The 21012-nt window shown below is 37.4% G+C and overlaps 1 protein-coding gene across 1 annotated transcript in view; it reads left to right on the plus strand.

Moving 5' to 3' along the window:
- The window catches only part of ZNF385B (zinc finger protein 385B), a 239539-nt gene that overhangs the window by 128477 nt on the left and 90050 nt on the right, over positions 1–21012 (plus strand). Inside the window, exon 3 of the mRNA XM_032211549.1 lies at positions 19354–19496. Coding sequence (XP_032067440.1) covers positions 19354–19496 — 143 coding nt within the window. The remainder of the gene's footprint in view (positions 1–19353; positions 19497–21012) is intronic.

Genomic DNA, 21012 nt, shown 5'->3' on the forward strand with positions numbered 1-21012 from the left:
TCATGCTAGCTAGTAATAAGTGCACACACCTTAAAGTTGCTGAGATTGGGAAACACTGCCCTCGAGCTGTGATGGCGAACCTATGGCCTCTGTGGGCACATGAGCCATCGTCCCAGTTCTGCTCTGCCACGCATGCGTGCGCGCCTCCCACCAACCAGCTGGTCTCTTGGGTTTCTGCCAAGCATGCACGGGGCACGCATTTGTTTCGGCTGCATACGCATTGCATTTGGGGGGGTTGGGCTTGCGCTTAGGGTCCAGAAAAGGTTAGCCATCACTGCCCTAGAGGGACAGACCTCCTGAAAACAGTTAATAATAAGCAAGGATGAAGTTGTGTTTCATGCTATAAAACAAGGCTTTTTCACGTCCAAATCATAAATAAGTCCTGCTGTCCAGAGGTCTCTCCCACAATGACTTTGTTCTCGTCCTTTCAGTTGCTCTTGAGCATTCATTCCTCATAGGAGATGTTTATTTTGATTGTTCTTCAATGTATTTTTTTGATATGTGGATTTTTGTGATAGCTTGTGATATTATAATGTTTTATGATACCCTCTTATTCTGGGTGGCTTTATTCTCGCTACTGAGTTTGATTTGTTGGATTCAACCAATTGCATGAAGCCACCTTGTAGACTAGAAATATGTGGTATATAAATGAAGTAAAAAAAAAATCAAATGAACATATTACTCTGCTATTAGTGTAGCTGGATTTTTCTGCATTTGCTTGATATCTGAGTGAGGGTAGGTGCACGAGTGAGTGCTGTGCTTCTTTATTCCTCTGCTTTGAGAGTGAACCTAAGTTAATATATATCTCTATATAATTATAATGCTGAATTGCATAATAAAAATATTGCTCCTAATACAAATAGTTGAATTTTCCTATCTCTTACATAATCTTTAATAAATAAATTGGGCTTCTTTGATTCAAATTATTGTTTTGGTACACATAGGCCAGTTTAAAGATTGATTTATGAAAATGGAATTTCTGGCACCAAGGCATAAAGCTGAGCAATGCATAAAAGGAGGAAACTCAAGTAAGAGTTCTTCACTTCAGATGACAGCCATAATGAAAAATTAAAAACCACAACAAGTTTATGGGAGATGAAAGTTGACAATTATGGGAACAAAATAAATAAATAATCCCTTATTGCCCTTGATTGCTAGAAGAATATAAGATAAAAGAAAATGTTCCAAATAGGTTAAAGGAGATACATAATTCTACTTCAGGCAATGAGATTGCTGGAGAAAATGGAAGAAAACTCACCATAGTTCCATTGCATTTTTATCACTGCCATCGTCTGGCCACATCTTCCTCCTAGAACTCAAAACTGCCTAGAGTTGCTGCTTCTGCCTAAGAATCTCAGCTTTCCTTAGCTCCACTAATAGAGGAATAGCCCAATTAACTAATGGTGACTTAAATGGTGGATCCCAGTGAAACGATTCCCCTTCACTTCCCATGAGAAGCTAGTTTTCGGTTTCTTCTAAAGGAAAGGCATATTAATTTCCTTGGAATTTTGGATCCATAAGCTTTGTGAAGTGTATTATCAATATTCCTCCCGCCCTCCTATCTATCTATCTATCTATCTATCTATCTATCTATCTATCTATCTATCTATCTATCTATCTATCTATCTAATCTATCTATCTATCTATCTATCTATCTATCTAATTTTGTGCCAATTCGTTTTCTGAATGCTTAATTTTTATGTTATTTCTTTAGATAACAATTTTATTAAAGAAAAAATAAAACTAAAAAAGAATAAAATAGAAGGTCCAGAAAATAAAAAACAAAATAGAAAATAAAATAAAAATATAGTAAAAAGAAAGAAAAGAAATATACAAATAAGCAACTTCCTACCTTCATCACAATTATTAATAATGTTAGTAATATATTACCTCCTCATACAACATGCAAACCATACAACATATGATCTCTTCTTCCCATCTCTATCTATAAACAAATCCATAAAGCACCATCATTTCAGCCCTAATGTCAGTAAATTCCATTATTACCAGAAATTATATATCCTAATTTAATTTTGATCAAATAAGCCAACTTTATATTTCTTCCTTTGAAATCTTAATCCTTAGTTCATTCAAATAATGTCTTAAACTTGATTTCTTTTCATTTCTTTCTTGTCCCTTTTTTAACAGTTTAACAAGTCTCTTTTGTAAATTCAGCAAAGGAAAATTACCCAGATCACTTTCTTGGCTTATTGTTTATATAGCCATGTTAATTATTAAAACATCAGCCAGTTTCTTTTGTATGTCCAAAGTAGCCATGCTTGTCCAGTGAAACTTGTTCCTATTTTATTATATCTTTTGGACATAGTCTCTCTATAGACGTAAAGTGTTGATGCTGTTAAAATTAATTTCAATAATATCCTTCAATATGCCTCTTAGAATATTTTGCTTCATTTTCTAATTGTAGGTTGAATCTATGTGTCCTTCTCTTTTAATTAGAATTTTTAGTTTCCTCCAGTGTCCAATGTTTACAATCTTAAGGTTTTTTTAAAAAAATTCAGAACCAAAACATTTTCCCATGGAAATGATTCCTTATAATTAATTCCAAAATCTTATTTGCAATTTATCTGTACTAGCAGTTTGGTGGTAACATGTTGCTGTTTATTCCAAGCAAATATTTTTTAAAATTATTAAATGTGTAAGTTAAAATGTTCTTGTGCTAAGGATTGAAGAAACTCACCTGATACTGTCAAATTTGTCAATCCAAAGATCACTAATAGCTGATTATCAAGGAAGTATGCAAACTTAGCGTCTTTTCAAAGGTCCTGAAGGGGGTTTGAACAAAATGGTTACTTCATTGCCTCCCAGAGCTCTAAATCTGCCAGAAACTACTATCTTGAAGTCTTTTCACAAGAAGCAGCTGTCTGGAGCATTGTGGGTAATCTCAAATCCTCTCCCTCCCCAAAATTTACAACTTTGAACAAGTACTCTGATTGTGTCAGGCAATGGTGAAGAATCAGAATGTCAGCAAAATAAGTATCCAACATGTATTCAATAGTAATGTATTCTGTCAGAATATGACACAAATTGTAGCTGATGATAATTTAGTGTTAGATGCATTTTCCTGTAGAGCAGTTTTTCATTTGTTCAGTCTCTCCTAGAATTGTTTTAGTGTCTCTTGATGTTGGTTCAGAGCTAAATAATTCCCTGATAATTCTAGAGTTGTCCTTTGCTTACTACAGATAAATAAAGGAAATCTCATTGATTTCATAACCTCTGACAATTCTCTGTATCAGCTCATGCAAGTAGGAAAGTATGATTAAAGAATAGGCAGAATTCGTGGGAAAATTACAACTTTGTGTTTTGTAAAATTTGGCTACAATGGGAATATGAACCAGTTTCTCAAGCAATTTTTTCAGAATAGATCATGGCCAGGAAAAGGGGTGGGGTAGGCTAAATACAATAAGCAGCCAATTATTTGGAAGACTTCTTAGAATACATCTCTCCTTATTTTAGAGTATTTCTTCCAGAAATTGAGACTTGTGTATGCCGGATTACCCCTCCCTTTATTCTCCCAGCAGCAAACTTGGGAAACGGATTGAGGTGAGAGAGACTAGCCCAGTGGCATCTGCCCTAGCACTCTTGATAAGTGGGAACTAGGACCTGCTGCTTTCATTTATTCATAACCCAGAGAGTAAGACTGCACCAAATGTTTTCTGAAATTAGCTTCAAAGTGAGATCACTGTGTTGCAAATAATACTTGCTTCAACAGACATTTACATTGTTTTGATGCTGTGAAACAGCCTCTTGTTTTTCTTCATTGCTTCTTCGCAGGTAATTTTTCACTTCTTTGTCCTGACTTCAAACTAATTTGTTCTCTCTGATAATGTAGCAATTGGATTGACTCTAATGAATTCTTCGTAACTTTACAGCTCTAGTAATGTTTATTCATTCTCTCTCTCTCTCTCTCTCTCTCTCTCTCTCTCTCTCTCTCTCTGTCTGTCTCTCTGTCTCTGTCTCTGTCTGTCTGTCTGTCTGTCTGTCTGTCTGTCTGTCTGTCTGTCTGTCTGTCTCTCTCTCTTAATATTAAGCACTCTTTAAAATAGTGGAATGCAAGGAAGGTTTTCTTTATTCTACTGTGCATAAAAATCCAGACTGGATTAGGCTGTTTTTATTATAGTTTCTGCAACATTATGAATTCTTCTAATTCAGCATTCCCATTCTTCTTCTTGCCTTTTGGTCATTCTCCATTCTGCCTGCACAGAAAGAGCATCTAAATAAGGAAAAAGAACTGATGAGGCATTTAACTTACACAGTTCCTCTCTTTCTCTGTTAACAGGACTTATATCTTATTTACAGCTGTTCATCGGTCTTGGTCAACTTGGCTGTCTCAAAATGTTAAGAAGGTTCAGATAATTGGAAGGAAGATCAGCAAGACATGCTAAATTTGTAGCCTGGATCAGTGGTCCCCAACCTTTGTGGCTTGGTGGCCTGTCTGGGTTAGGGGAACTAGGCCATGTGAGTGGCTGTCCGGTGTTCCGAATAGGCCGCAGCCTGGTAGTGGGCTGCAGCCCAGGGGTTGGGTACCCCTGGCCTAGATGGAGAAGTTGAAAAAGAAGGCAGTAGCAAATCTTTTCCATATAGTTCCCAGGAAAATTATATGGCGGCACCTACTAGATTTCTTTTAGGGAGACCTTAACCATGCCTTCATAATGTATGTAATGATGATGATGCAGGACTGCATAAATAAATGGGCAGAATAGTATCGATTCGGGTAACCTAGATTTTATTAGGTTGCCTTAAAATGTTGATCAAAATAAATAATTTGGAGACTGGGCCATAACCCAGTCTCTCTTCTTAACGTAAGAATCGCAGTACTTCAAGTACAGGCAGTGTTTTCATACTCATTACATACACACACCACCAAATATGCATGATCAAAACAGAATACTGGTAGTCTTCAATTTATGACCACACCTGAGCCAAAATTTATGTTGCTAAGTGAGACATTTGTTAAGTGAGTTTTCACCCATTTTACGACCTTTTTGCCACAGTTGTTAAGTGAATCACTGCACTTGTTAAATTAGTAACACGGTTGTAAATTGAACCTGGCTTCACCATTGACTTTGCTTGCAGGAAGGTTGCAAAAGGGGATCACACGACCCCAGGACTTTGCAAACATCATAAATATGAACCAGTTGACAAGCAACCAAATTTTGGGGATGCCACAACAGTTGTAAGTGTGAAAAACAGTCATAAGTCACTTTTTTTCCAGTGCTGTTGTAACTTTGAACGGTCACTAAGCAAATTGTTGTAAGTTGAGGACTACCTGTACAAATCCGGAGAAGAAGCTATTCTCTGGCCTAGCCCCTGAGTTATGATTCAACCTCCTTTCTAAATATTCAAGACTTGCTGTATTTCCATTGTCAGGAAATGTAGAATTGTCAGATGTCAATATAAACTGAATGGGTTGGGGTTCCTATATGGAGATGTTCACTCAAGTGTAAACTGTAATTTTAATGCTTGTTTGGAGCCTTTAAATAATTCCAAAACTAAAACCTGCAATTGCAACCTTCCAAAAGCATTGCCACCGCTTTTACTCAGAAGGTGCTTGCTTACTAGCAAAGCAAAAGGAAGGAGGAGGAGACGTTCTAGCTGCTTTGATTTTTTTTTTAGAAACAATATTAAAATGTTCAACTGTGCAGCCTTTAGGTTATATTTGGTCTCGTGATGTCATCAGGGAGGCTGTTCTCTTTCTGGAATCAAATTGCAAACTGTCTCCTCAACTGTAATTAAGAGCTAAGCAGTGGTGATAGGGAGTAGGATTTGTTCAGGCTTACGCTTGCCTGACGCCTCTTAGCACCAAACCTCACAAAGCACGGTGGTGAAATGAAGGCATTATTTATGTTAGATACGTAGTTCCACATCTAATGCCTAATTGCTTATCATGGTCTATAATCTTATAACTAAGGTAAGCATTAAGGTCTCTCTTTAGAACACAGAGTTGGGTTTTTCCTTCCTTTTGTTTTTTCTTTGTTTTATGGTTTTTATAAGATTGCAAAAAAACAAACAACCAGCAACTAAATCTGTCACAGAAATTACTTGGCTAAAGGGAATGAACAGGATTAGGGTAGTTTTATAGAACATGCTTTCTTTTTGAAAAGATTAATTTATGAAGCAATACCATGAAAAGCAATCAACTTACAGGGAAGGCGATAGCTATCAAGATCAGCAATTCTGCCTTATTTTTCAAGATCGTTTAAAATAAAATTATTAATTCGAATACTGTAATACAATGCAGTACCAATGCAGATCAGGTGTTATCACTGTCGTTCACAAGTCCTTGTCACTTACAAGTATAAAATCCTTTGTTTAACAGTGTATGAATCTGAGGGGAAACGTGACAATTTGTGATTGATTCAGTTTGTAGGGATTTGAGGGACTGATAGGGGTAATCTGTGACTATTAAAATATGGTGACATTCCTTTATTGGGTTTAGCAGTGACAGGTGAGTTTATTGACTGTAATTTTATTTTTCACTTGCCAAATCAGGAATGAATATGTAGATTTCTTTGCAGTAGATGTATTTTCAGACTGGTACCTAAAGCCAGAGACAGCTCTTGTATGTTCTATCCTTGAGAAGAAATATGGTAAAACTGCTTTCTTGCATACAGAATCTAATCCATTCTAAATGGATACACTTTACCCTCATAAAGTATATTGTGATTCAAGCAGGGTTATGGGAATTAAGTTATAATCAGCTAAATTTTGCACTGGCCATTCTTAGGAGTTTAAAAATAGCAAGATATCTGGTGAGATGTACGCTGAGAAAGTCCTTTGCATTGTATGGGAATAAAAAAAAGTTTTTCCCCCTAAACGTCTATATATCATAGTTACGGTTTAACTGGGCCAAATAAAGCAGTTAGAAAAGCTAAGCTTGTAGAGGCCAGAGAAATTCCACTTAAAAGTAGACACTGTTTTCGTTTCAGCAACCCAGTGTGCAGTGGAGCAACCCTAGGGAGGGCATCAGATGTTTTCAAATAAGCAAACAATCATATTACACTTTTAATTAGGAGGAAAAATTCCATCCCCCACTGGCAGATATTCTAATTTGAATTTGTTTTGTAGATCCCAAGACCCCCATTCAGCTAATCCTAGAAGTTACAGTTCAGTTTGTATATCGTGCTTAGTGATGTGGTGATTTGCTTGTTTGTTACGGGGTCTATGTAGGAAGTTTGCCAAGTGTGATTGATTCAGCGAACCATAATCGGATGTATGAGACCAGCCTGATGCTCTTCATCCTACTCAGCATGTAATCTAGTACCTTTTAAGATTACCCAATGGGGAAGTCTATTCTGCAGTGCCTTTTCTGCTTCTTGGATGTAAGATTTTTTCCAGTTCTGCTGTTTAGTGTTTTTTTTTTAACGAGTGGTGCTAGAAATTAACCTTTGATATTTATGTGCCAGTTTAGCAATGTTCGCAGAACTGCTAGTAATTACAGATGTGTATGTGTGTGCATTTTAAGGAATTGAACTATCCAAGTTTGCTGCCTAGTTGAACAAATTGACTTGTCTGTTTAAAGTCTGAGAAATCAGATTTACAACTCAAGAATGTGTTCTTGCGACTTCCTGATAGGAGGAAATTGCACTTGTACAATATATCTTCTAAATATAATGAGGACTGTTTTCTAATTTATGAAATTGCTTATAATTTTTTTTTTAAAGTCAATTATACCTGGCGTGTTAATGGTTTTGCAGTTAAGGGGAACTTCTTTCTCTTGTGAAATAAATATTAAAAAGAGAATGATTGCAAAAACCCTTAGATGTCAAAATAACATGTCAAAACAGTACATTTAAATGAAATATAAAGTGGGACTGTACAGAGCTTCAGAGTTTAATCTCTGAAGATACTTTAGAGTTCACAGGAATATGAATGTATCACTTGCAATACTTTAAAACAACCACACTTTTTCCTCTAATTACCCTTTGTAGCTTCCCATGTGATCGAGGAGAAAAGGTTTGGTCACTTGAAGGTGTGGTAACTATACTTTGTCTTGAACACCTTTTGAAGATTGAATACAAAGTATTGCACAGTCTGAATAATACAGGTGAAACTCGAAAAATTAGAATATTGTGCAACTTTTGCATCTCATTGGAAACAAGGACCCAGAGTATGGAGGAAGAATGAAGAGGCCAATCAAGCACAGTAATCCCCACGGTCATTAAACCAGGTTTTGGTACTTTTGGCAAAAGTGCTCTCATCAGAAAAGAGGACTTTGGACCACTGAACAACAGGACTTTGGACCACTGTGCTTCATTAAGACCAGGGTCAACGCAGCTGTCTACCAGGAGATTTTGGAGCACTTCATGCTTCCTTCTACAGACAAGCTTTATGGGGATGCTGACTTCATTTTCCAGCTGCCCACACTGCCAAAAGCACCAAAACCTGATTCAATGACTGTGGGATTACTGTGCTTGATTGGCCAGCAAACTCGCCTGACCTGAACCCCATAGAGAATCTCTGGGGCATTGCCAAGAGAAAGATGAGAGACATGAGACCAAACATGCAGCAAGAGCTGAAGGCCGCTATTGAAGCATCCTGGTCTTTCATAACACCTCAGCAGTGACACAGGCTGATAGCTTCCATGTCACACCGCATGAGGCAGTAATTGCTGCAAAAGGGGCCCAAACCAAGTACTGAATACATATGCATGCTTATACTTTTCAGAGGTCCAATATTGTTCTATGTACAATCCTTGTTTTATTGATTGCATGTAATATTCTAATTTTCTGAGATGGTGGATTTGGGGTTTTTATGAGCTGTACACCCATAATCATCACAATTATGACAAATCACGGAACTATCTTGCTTTGCATGTAATGAGTGTTATCATATATTAGTTTCACCTTTTAAGTTGCATTACTGAAATAAATGAACTTTTGCACAATATTCTAATTTTTCGAGTTTCACCTGTAGTATTAGAAATATTAAAATACCACAAGCATGATCTTATCCAAAAATCTCATTAAAAAACTGATAGTCAGTTTTAACTAAATGAATTGTTTTGCTGCCACATGAAATGTATTTATTTGTTTAGTCATACTGCATAATTTATAGGCCACCTACTTTACCAGACTCTGCATAGCGTACAACAATAAGATTGATTTGCTATAAGCTAGTTGGCCAAAACAATTCCTGACAGCTATATATCTTTAGATAACAACATGAAATATAAATAGCTGCTTGCACTTAAACTTGTATGTGCTTCAGTAAGCATTGAAAATTATTATATTCTATCTTTACACTCTGTGTTTACAATCCTTAAGTTGGTTAACAACATACAGTACATAAAATAATGAAATAAAAGTAGTTAATAAACTAAATGGTGGTTAAAACCTGTGAAACAAATGCATCTGTTTTCCTTTTTAAGGCAGAAAAAAATAGGAAGCAAATGCAATTCCCAAGGAACTTGCATCTGATAAATCTAACTGCAACTTGCAAATGATGCCTCTTTTCATAAAATTTTGCTAATTGAAAAGTTGCTTCCAGCCCTAGAAACAATTGAGGAAATCTGGAGAAAGGGGCTTCTGGGAGTAGGAGCAACTTCAGAAGAGTCTTTCTATTGTCCATTTATATAGTTCTTCATAACTGAACATGTGGTCCCTCATATAGACCATTTATAGGGCTTTTAACATTTAACCTTAAATTGTGATTGAAAGCAATTGGCGACTACTGAAAATCTTTCACTTTAGGTGTTATAACATCCACATATATTGCACCAATTAACTGCCTAGCTGCTATGATTTGCAACTGTGACTTATACATCGCCTTTTGTTCTTATTCTGGGTTCAGATAATGGATTCAGAGTGATCTCCAATATAGTTAAATATGTGTGATGTTAAAATCAGAAATGGGTATCTCACTGGACAAGCAAAAAGTGGCATTTGAACATCTTAGGGTGTGGTCTCAAAGAGGTGCTATCCTAATTTAGATCCCTAGTAAGGACACTGGCTTTCCTAACGGCTCAAAAGTAAAATAATAGGTCTTACATAGCGCAGCAAAAATTTAAAACTCTGCATGGAGATAATCGTCATGTGTGTTTTGGGATTCACAGTTAATGAATTATGATTTGTAATAGGGGTGGGTTTTGGCTGCTGCTACTGCCGGTTTGCTCAGGGACGCGCATGTACGTGCTTGATGCGTGCATGCGCAGTACTAAAATAAAGCTGCGCAGAAGCAAAAAACAAGATGGTGCCGCATATGGCACTGCTGAGAGAACCGGTTCGGGGTCGTGACAGGCCAAGTTATTACCTGCTTGGCCGAACCAGTCCGAACCAGTAGGAACCCACCTCTGATTTGTAAGAAGGTTCAATCTTCAGCATCAGTTTTAGGGGCAGAATCTAACTAGTGTGGTTTCCCCTAGGGGCAACATTATGTGGTCCAGATTCTATATTCTGTGTATGAAAAAATGTAAATGCCATGTTTAGTACTGTAACTAGAGAACTAGACAGTCCTGTTGGATCATTCTTCTTTCCATATAATAGGATAGCACCGTTTCTCTTCTCACCACCTCAAGAGAGCCCCAGTGAACCCTCCACCCCCTCCTCCTCTCTGACCCATGGAAATGCCTGCCACTTTGTTGTGGGGAGAAGGAACCAAAGGAGCTACAGACTGCAAGGAAAACCACACCCCTTGCTCCCTATCCTGGCATGTCCCCAAAGCCCCCTCCCTCTACAGAGCAAGAGAGCTCGCCTATTGATTGCCAGTGTTCCCTGGCCAGGCCTATCTTGCTGACCGACAGCTGAATTGCTCCCTCATACTTCCCTCACTGGCCACTGCCCTTAAGAGATTTTAAATTTCCACTCAGTTTCAAAGCAGCCAATGATTGCATGCCCATTGGTCCTTGCCACCAGCCAATTGGGTGCAAGAGTTAGAGGGAAGTGGGAAGGAGGGCGGGAATAACCCTTTTCCATCTTTCAATGGGCCATGTAATTTACAGATTTCTGGGAAGTGTTATCAGAAAGCCTGGCAGTTCTGAAGCGGCCGCAGCTCCCAATGGGAATTATGATCCCAGATTTTGGAGGCATTGTTTAAGTTATCCCTATTGAAGTACATTGATTCAAAAATTGTTGCTCTATAATGCACCATTTCATCCACTTGAAGGTTCAAATATCAAATAGACATATGAGAGTTTAGTTGTACATAGATATCAAAAATGTAATTGATAAAATAATCATTTTTATGTTATTAAAGTAGTGTACATAGAGCACTTTTATTCTGTAGCTTTCAGCACCTTCCCTTACTTGGTTAGCTTATAGAAGACAAAGCCCTTAGCCCAAGAAATGAGAAGCCCCTGGCATTCTCTTCATTTCTAAGGTGACACAAATTAAATTGTACTGAGATGGATGCATTCTCAAGACTGAGGATATGAAAGGTAAAATGGGACATAATATATGCACATGTGTCTGCGTCCATGCTTTTGTTTTTCTTATTTTCTTCTGAAAGCTTTTTCTGGTTTATTCCTGAAAAACTGAAGAACCCAAATCTGTGAAATATTTCTTTTAATTTTCATTTTATATGCTATGATTGGAAATATTTTCCCCAATGCTTTGGAAATGCTAGATTACTTATTGAAATAAAATTTTGCAGTCTCATGGATTGTCATTCTGACAGGATTTCCTTAGTTTGATTACTTATATTTCTACCTAAACTGGCATCCTAGTTCACCTTGTTTATTTAAATAAGCTTCTTGAAAATGCCTACATTCCAATAGCATTGCTGTTTTCTTCCCTTTCAAGGAGGTCATGCCAGTTGATAAGATCAGGGTGCATATCTGCGAGGGTTTTTTCTCTATATATCTCCTGATTCTTATTAAATGGATGCCTCCACTCTCAGTGAATTAAAAAACATTTATAAAACCAAAGTTTAATTTCAACTACTTTTAATTACTTTATTAAATATAATATGTATCAGGTGCAAATTTTAATGTTTATAGGGCAAGTATTTGGCTGTTACTGTTACAATATGGATTTAATATATTTTAAAATATTTAACATTGCCTATTAGTAAACACAATCTCATTATAGTTATATTTTTACTAAGAGCTATAAAATTGGGCTACCCATTTAGTCTGGGGGGAAAATATTTATCTTAATGCGAATTCAAAATGATGGTTGGTGGATTTTAAACCAAAGTTAAAGAATGATGAATGAAAACAAGCTTTCATCTCTGTGAAGTATACGTTTTATCATTTTGATATATTTTCTCTATTTATCATGGCATTTCATACATCCCTGCATTTTGTGCATTGAACTTTAGAAATCATCTTTTCCTTTGCATTTCAGAGTCTGAGAATTTAAAACCTTTTATCTGTATAACATACTATCTAGATGAGGTGCTCATCCATATACCCAACATTTTGTGATTGGTCTGTTTCATCCAGGCCTCATGGCTTCCTCTTCAGATCTAGGATTCGTTCTTGGAAGGAGAGATTTGTGACAGTTGTTCTTTGAAAGCGGATCTTGAAAAACTTTATGAACTGAGATAACCTTGTTTTCCCCCTCCAAATTAATCTTGATCTCATCAGTATCTCACCATAGTTGTTTTGCAGCAATGGGGGCAAAAGCCACTCTGCCCTGGAGGAGCAAAGCAAAATAATGTATTAAACAAGATGAAGAACACACGACAAGGGACAGTAGTGTTTTCCTTTCCAGGAAAGGAATCAAGGGGCATACTAAGCCATTCAGAGTTGCCTGAACTGTAAGATGAGTGGCAAATAAATTTGATAAATAAACAAATAAAAATAAGGCTAATAATTCCTGAAGAAACTGCACCAATACTGTATTCTCTTTCGAATACAATTGATTGATTGATTATGCGCCATCAAGTTGATGTCATCTCAATGACTATAGAGATATATGTTCACCAGAATTGGAGTATTACTATTCCAAAGTTAATTGCTCCAGTGCAAAAGACCTTTTCAAGACTTAAAGGTCTTTAAGGAAAGCATGCTCATTTTAGACTGTGCCTAAATAGGCAAATAAATTGGGGAAACTTAGCACTTTACATTATTGAGAATATCCGGTCAATAATACTGATTTTTAGGGAAGGCAGGATTCAAAACTTATTCATTTATATTTGTTCCTGAGATTCACTAATACTTAAATATTAAACACATCTTTATTTTATACATTAAAATGCTTGGATCACTACAGGGCTAATTAAATTGTAAACGTCTGTTAAGTTCATAATTATAATGAATGTTGGCAGCTACATCCTTCTTATGTCAGTGTTGTTCCTTGCTTAGATATGGTTTGCATACAAATTTGATTGGACATTGGTGTAAATGTCTCTGACCTTTAGAGGAAATGTTGGCATGGTTCTGTTTTTGATGTGATGATTCTTGACGGAAGTAGATTTAGTCAGCCCTTCTGGTCATATTTAATCCAGTAGAACTGTCAGGAATGTTTGGGAGAAGAGGAAAAAGAACTTATTTGATGGTGACCTCAGATTATAAATGAATAAAAGAATGTTGTAGATGATTAATCTGTTAAGATCTTAACATACATTTATTTAGAAGAAAACCTTATTGAGCACTGTGCAAGTCTTTCAAATGAGAATGGCAAATTCTATTAAGAATTCAGGGTAATTACATGCTGAAATCATGTAAGATGTGTGAGACTTCAACCATTTCATAACATCATTTTTAATTTTGAACTATGGCATGCATGTGCGATGGCACCTTGCACCCTTAGTTTAACATAACATATAATCATTGTGGTTTCTAAGTGATTGAGGGTATAGTATCAACAACCAGTTGTTGATTATTCCATTCATAGCATAGCATAATAGATGACTTTAGTCTGAGAAACACATTTTCAGATCAAATGCCCCTGACCCTATTAGCATCTTTGTTTCCTGCTTAACTCATTTTTATGGAAGGAAAAAAAGATGAAAACGAGTGGTAGGTAAACATGTGGCGCAGTGGTTAGAATGCAGTATTGCAGGCTGACTCTGCCCACTGCCAGGAGTTCAATCCTGACTGACTCAGGGTTGATTCAGCCTTCCATCCTTCCAAGGTCTGTAAAATGAGGACTCAGATTGTTGGGGGCAATATGCTGATTCTGTAAATGTCTTAGAGAGGGCTGTAAAGCACTATGAAGCGGTATGTAAGTCTAAATTCTATGCTATCGCATATGATAAATTCTTGCTTATTCTGAAGGGTAGCATGATATAATGAAGACTGGCAAGTCCACCCTCATTCCCCAAAGGTGCCTGTGGGCCAGTCCCTTTCTCTTAGCTCAAGCTACCACAGAGAATAGGGTGGTAGCTTTGGAAAAGTCATAAGAAAGGAATTATATATGTTGCCTTGAGCTCCTGAACTAAACATCATAGTTGTTGTTGCCGAGGATAGGAGCCAAGGTGGCGCAGTGGTTAAATGTAGCACTGCAGGCTACTTCAGCTGACTGCAGTTCTGCAGTTCGGCTGTTCAAATCTCACCGGCTCAGGGTTGACTCAGCCTTCCATCCTTCCAAGGTGGGTAAAATGAGGACCCAGATTGTTGTTGGGGGCAATATGCTGACTCTGTAAACTGCTTAGAGAGGGCTGAAAGCCCTATGAAGCGGTATATAAGTCTAACTGCTATTGCTATTGCTAAGTGCTATCATATTGTGCACCAGTTGCTTCTGTTTCTAGATTATCCATGGTCACTCATGCCTTGGTCATTCCCCGGTTGGACTATTGCAGCGTACTTTACACGAGGCTGTCCTTGAAGAGTATCCAGTAATTTCATCATCTCATGCAAAATGCATCTGCACAAGCAGTTATGCAAACACATGTTACATCTTTGCTTTGCGATATGCAATGGATACCAGATTGTTTTTGGATCCAATTCAAGGTGTTGATGTTGACCTTTAAAACCCTACATGGTATGGGACCAGGTTATTTGAGGAATCACTTTTCCCAGATTTCATCTGCCCAACCCACCAGAAACAATAGAGAGGGCATGTTTCAGGTCCTGTCATCTAGGGGGCTACATTAATTGGATCCCAGGTAGCAAATGGGCCTTTTCTGCTCTGGGGATCATGTTGTAGAATCTGTGCCCCTTAAGGTAAAGATGGGCTCATCACTCTTTAGTTTCTGAAGATCCTCAAGACCCAGTTATGCCAGCAGGCTGGTGACCCTAGGGAATGGCTGAACTAATGACGTGGCATTATTATTAACACTCCCATGTTAATACTATTTCTTTGTTTTTTTCTATTTTTATGGTTTTAAAATGTTTTAAATAATTAATAACAATTATGCTTTAAGTACTCTTGTTTTAGTTTAATTATACATACATAAAGTCACTTGCTTTGTGAGGTGGACTATTATATAAATTACAGAAATAAATTCACCATGGATATGTAAATACATTGAAGCTGTTGAGAGACAGCTCAGGAATTTTGAAATTCTTCTGAGACTTTTGAAGAGAGATGATAAAACAATGTTAATCAGAGTTTCCCAACTTTATGGGGCAAATGGGCACACTTCCCCATGTTGACCATAATGTTGGTCTATGAGGGTGTAGGGTAGGAATATCCTATATACACATAATAATGATTCTTAAATAAGCTATTAAAAGTTTAGACATTTTTATCTTCTCTCTTATTTATGAGTACACTTGAATAGTTTGCTGACTTACAGATAATTAAGAAAAGCTGTCAATGTACATCAGAGCCTGAAGGCAAGCATTGATTTACTTAAAAGATTTTAAAGACAGCTTCATCAATAAACAATGTGAGAGGAAAGGCAGTTGTATTTCAACAATTTACCTTCTATAGTGAAATTTCCACAAGAATCAGCCTGGTAGAGGTGCCAAAGCAATTTGCAATTATTCATTTTGGTAGCCAACTTCCATGCTGTAGTTTCCATAATAATAATAAAATTTGATACATAAAACAAAAATTATTGCTTTTTTTCTAAATTTTCACTTAACGTTGTGAAAGTATTTAATGTGAAGTGTATAAAAGCAATTGATGAGCTATAAGTAGATAATGTGTACAGGGAACTGGAAAGGAAATAAAGGATCTCATTTTTATGATTTTCCTAGAGAAACAAAATATAATCAAATTTGTCAGTTCATAAGTGATCTCTGTGCTTTAAATGACATCTCACAAGAAAAAGTAAGTTTGAGAAGGTCTTGATGAAAACAAAGCAGCTGACTGTTAAATCTGAGAAATTTTATTAACGAGGAGAGGCGTTATGCTTATCATTAAAAAAGGTTAGAGAAAAATATTGAAGAAAACTGGATTGGAATGATAAAAACTCAAGGCTCTATTGATGTGCTGATTAAGGAAGATAATGAATGATGTAGTACGAACTGAAAAAAGCATATGGATTATGAAGCTGCCTTTAGTGGTTGTTGAAATAATTTAATTGATTCATAGACATGAGTTTTAAAAGTATAGGCTATGAATCTGGGTGAGTAAGACAACTAGATAATTGATTGTAGAGCGATTGTGCTATTAATTTCATTTACTTATGGCCACACATGTAAACAGATTTGATAAAACTTGTAATCAAATCTATATTTCATATACCTGACTGATAATAATTAATGCAATCCTTGGTTAAATGTTTAATTAATTTACATTATCTAAAGAGACTATGTGACAAATGCATCACAGAATTACTCAGGCGAAAGAATCCTTTTCTGCATAGATTTTCCACTCTTAGTTGTTTTCCAAAAGTTCTTTTTCAGAATATCAGCAGAAAGCCTCTGGGTGAGGTCATCTAATGGTCTGGGGTGAAGTCTCATCAGTTTGCTGACAGCTTTATTTAGCTTTATATCTTCACCCCAGGCTTCCTGGGTGATGCAATGGACATTCTGTTCCAGAGAATGGAGGCTGGATGGCCATGCTGGATGAGGCATTAGTAGACTTCCGCTCCACCCAAGCAAGACTGAATGGCTTTGGATATTTAGCCCTCTTGTGCCAGGGATATTCCATGTTTGTCTCTGAATGAGATGGCACTACCTCAGGCAGACCTGGCATCCAATCTGGGGGTGGGGGGGGGAGATTGTCTTTGTCTGACAGGTTTTGCTGAAAGAGTAGGTGGCAGTCCTCGCTAGGAGGGCTTTGTGTCCTCCAAGAGAGAGCATCTTGTGTGTCGGTTGTACCTGTTCCTGAACTGGGAGATTCTACTCACAGTCACATGAGCACTATTCCAGGTTTAGCAAGAAAGGTGTGCTCCGGGTCTTGTCAGCTAAGGAATGGCAGCTGGTAGGACCCAGTAATGAGCCTTGTTTTGCCATAGTGCCTACCTCTGAAACAATCTCTCTGAAGATTACCAACCATTAGTCAACCATGCTCATGAACAAGCAGCAGATTTGGACAGTGAGGCGTTGGGGAACATGGGTCAGTCCTGGAGTCTGGAGAAGACTCTGACGAGGGCTCTGCATCAGAGGCAGGGATGGGGCCAGGGCTGTCTGACAATTATCAGCTGCCTTCGGAGGCAGACAAACAATTGGAGCCTGTTCCCAGTGTGTGCATGTGCAGAGTTGCCAGACGAAGGGAATAGCTAAGGAACATGGATCAACTTGGGAGTAAGGCCACAGGTGGACGGTGAATGGTCCCTCCCATAGTGAATAAAAGAGGAGCAAAAGGGGAGGTGTTTGCAGGAGACAATTAGCTCATTCCTGCATTCTTGCCAAGTATTGCGGCGTCTGAAAGATATCGGCCTGGCCACTCTCCAAGCCTGATAAAAGTTGGTACTGAACTATCTTGAAAGACTGTGGGAGAGGAAAGACTTTGCTGGAGAGAATTCACTGTAAATTAAATAAAAGGGGTTTATCGGGACAAGAACTTGGCTGCATGCTGCTGGGGAAGCCTAGGCCAGAACAGCTGGCTGTTCAGAAAATCTAGAAACATGGTCCTTTGCTTTGCCCTGGACTTTGAGTGTGTGAAGGGACCTGTCTCTTGGCTTTGTTGGTGGTTGTTGTGGTTTTCTTGACTACTGTGTATTTTCATGTTTGTAAATGTATCTTTTTTTTTTAACACTCTTCACTACCTAAAGTCATTTGTTGAGATGGGCAGCTCAATAAATTAAATCATTAATAATTAAAATATTTAATGTTCTGTAGAAAAGTTATAAAAATGGGGAGAAATATACAGTTTCTCCGTCCTAAATGCTAAGGTAATATTTCTTTTGAAAGAGTGAATGCCTCTCCCTTTCACTAGCACTTCCTTTAATGTCATGTCTGGTCCTTTTTAGCAAACATGTGGTTAGGGTCCATGTAAATTAGCTACTATTTATTCTTTTTTCTCTGCTGTAATGTTGGCAAACTATTAACAATCTGGACAAACTAATTTGGATAAAAAGATGTGATTTCCATTTTGGGGCAATGTAACACCCATCTGTACCTGTAGCATCTTTAACTATTAGTATTTTTTTTTGGGGGGGGGCTTTGCAAAGTCCATATTATTAGTAAAATTAATCTGGTCATTGTGCATTCATCCTAGCTATGCAGGCTTACACAAACCATAACATTGAAAGATTAAAAATAAAAGATGAGCAAACCAGACACATTTGACAGACTGTTACTTTAAACATTGCTGCATAAGCACACCGACATGCCTACCGTCCTTGTCCTAATGTTCCCTTTTATTCATATCCATTTTATGTATTCAAAATCATGTTTTTACTTATATATGTTATCTAATACATGCTTGATGAAATAAATAAATCATTATTGAGCTCAGCATGATTGTCCACAATTAAGGATTATATATTTAACAGCCATTGACCAAAATATTTGTGCTTTTTTGTTTCATCTGACAGTATGATTTAGTTTTGTGGGATATATCCATGTTAAAGTTCTCAATGCTCTCTGAGGAAATATATTTTTTAATCATATTAAGTCTTTAACATAGATACTATATAATTTGATCAGCGTGTGTTACTGAAAGAATGGATATGTTCTGACGTTTAGTGAAGATTTTTTTAAGAAAAATACAGGTAGTCCTCAGTTTACCACATTTCATTTAGTGACCATTCAAAATTACAACATCACTGGAAAAAAAAGTGATTTTCACGTTTTTGACTGTTGCAATATCCCCACCGTCACATGATCAAAATCCAGTGCTTGGTAACTGATTCATATTTATAATGGTTGCAGTGGCCTGGGGTCACATGATCCCCTTTTATGGCTTTCTTACAAGCAAAGTCAATGGGGAAGCCAGATTCTCTTAACAACCGTGTCACTAACTGAATACCTGCAGTGATTCATTTAACAATGGTGATTCCAAAGGTCGTGAAATGGGGTAAAATTCCCTTAACAATTTTTGGGGGCTCAATTGTGGTCATAAGTCAAGGTAGTAAAGTCACGATCCTTTTTAACAGTCTTCCTCTCTGCAGGCAGCACGTGCCATAGTACTTCACTCCCAGCGCTTGTCCGGACACCTACCCTTGTGATGCAGCCCTCTCTGGATGTCAAATCATTTGTGTCCTTCCCTGTGGAGAGCAGTTCTGCTGTTGGGCTCTTCCCAAATTTTAACACTGTAAGTAAACAATTTATTTCTTTGGGGGTTGCTTTATTTGCTGTGAAATAAAATACATCCTTGTGCTATTGATTGCCAACCTGTCTCACCATGCGTTTAGTGCTAATTGAGGATGGATTTAATCTTGGGCACTAAATCGAAATGGAATCCTTTAACCCATACATTGTTGGGCTTTCAGGACACTGAGAGTAATAAAATACTGGCTTGAACCACACCTTTTGCAAAGCTTCTAATACTTTGTGCGTGCAGGTGTCCGTGTGCATGTGAGAGTACGGCTCAAAACAAGCTATCTGTTACACCGCACAGGTGGTTCTGGATTGTTTTGTGGCATTACCAAAATGAAAGACATTTAGTCCTCACAATTAATTACCTTCTATTTATCCTCAGAGCCAGTTTCTTTTGTATCCTTTGCTGATCCAAATTTTCTGCCTCTCCCTAGAGATCATCCATTCAGCATATGTGTCAGGGTTCCAAATAACATCCAAAATTAAATCAGAGTCCAAGGCAAAGTATTGCTGAAAGTTCCAATTTATTAATAGAGTCATGTTGGCACATCTGGGAAAACCCAAATCTGAAAGCTTCTGCGTTTTCCCCACCCAGTTGAAAGTTCAAGATCCTGCCCCCACCCCACAAGTCCATCACATGGTCCAATCTTCCACTGCCATGCTGGCAGTTCCACCCATCCAGTTCCGGTCAGGTGCAGAGGTGTAGAGACAAAGGATGATCTTGGATTCAATTTTATTTTGACAACATCACATTCTGCTCCTTACTATTCCCCCTCCCAATTTCCCACTAATGAAACAGCATATTAACGTGGCAGGCCAACTCTGCGAAAACCAGCCAGAGTTTTCTTTCCTTATAGCTGAAGAAATGTTTCTATTTCTTTTTATTTGCTTTCAAATTATAAAACTTGATTAATTAAGTAGCAGTTTGTCTTGGCTTATTGTACAAGTAACACAATGAAGCCGTTTATTTTGCTGACCAGAAAGCGCTGTTTGCTCTATGAACATCTGTGAGAGTATCTGTGTTTCGGAGTGATAAGAAATCTTGGTTCCCTGATGCTGCATTATGCAGCAGTTATGCTATTATGCCATCTAATTCCATGATTTTTGCTCAGTTAATCAGATGCATAAGATTTAACGTTGAATCTTGCAACATAATTACATTTTAGAATCAGCAAGCATGTAAGAGAAAAATTCCTGTCTAAACATGAATGTACATGTGGCCCTGGCCTTGAATTAAAGAATTCCCCTTAAATCAAACTGATTAGAAATCCACAGTTTAAGGGTGTTTCAAATAATTGTGCTTTCTATTTTTTAAGTCCATATCAAGGAACATCACAACATTAGGGTGTCCTTGGTTATAAGCAGATTAATTACTCTTCTTTTTTTTTATTATCTAATCCAACTTTACTTAATGATGTGCCCTATACAATACAGTTTGTACAGAAGTTAATCCTTGAACAGAAAACAATACCGAGTGTGTTCCAACTTGAACTTTCTTTTTTTTTTCATAA

This window comes from Thamnophis elegans, chromosome 1 (genome assembly GCF_009769535.1).
Source record: "Thamnophis elegans isolate rThaEle1 chromosome 1, rThaEle1.pri, whole genome shotgun sequence".
NCBI lineage: Eukaryota > Metazoa > Chordata > Lepidosauria > Squamata > Colubridae > Thamnophis > Thamnophis elegans.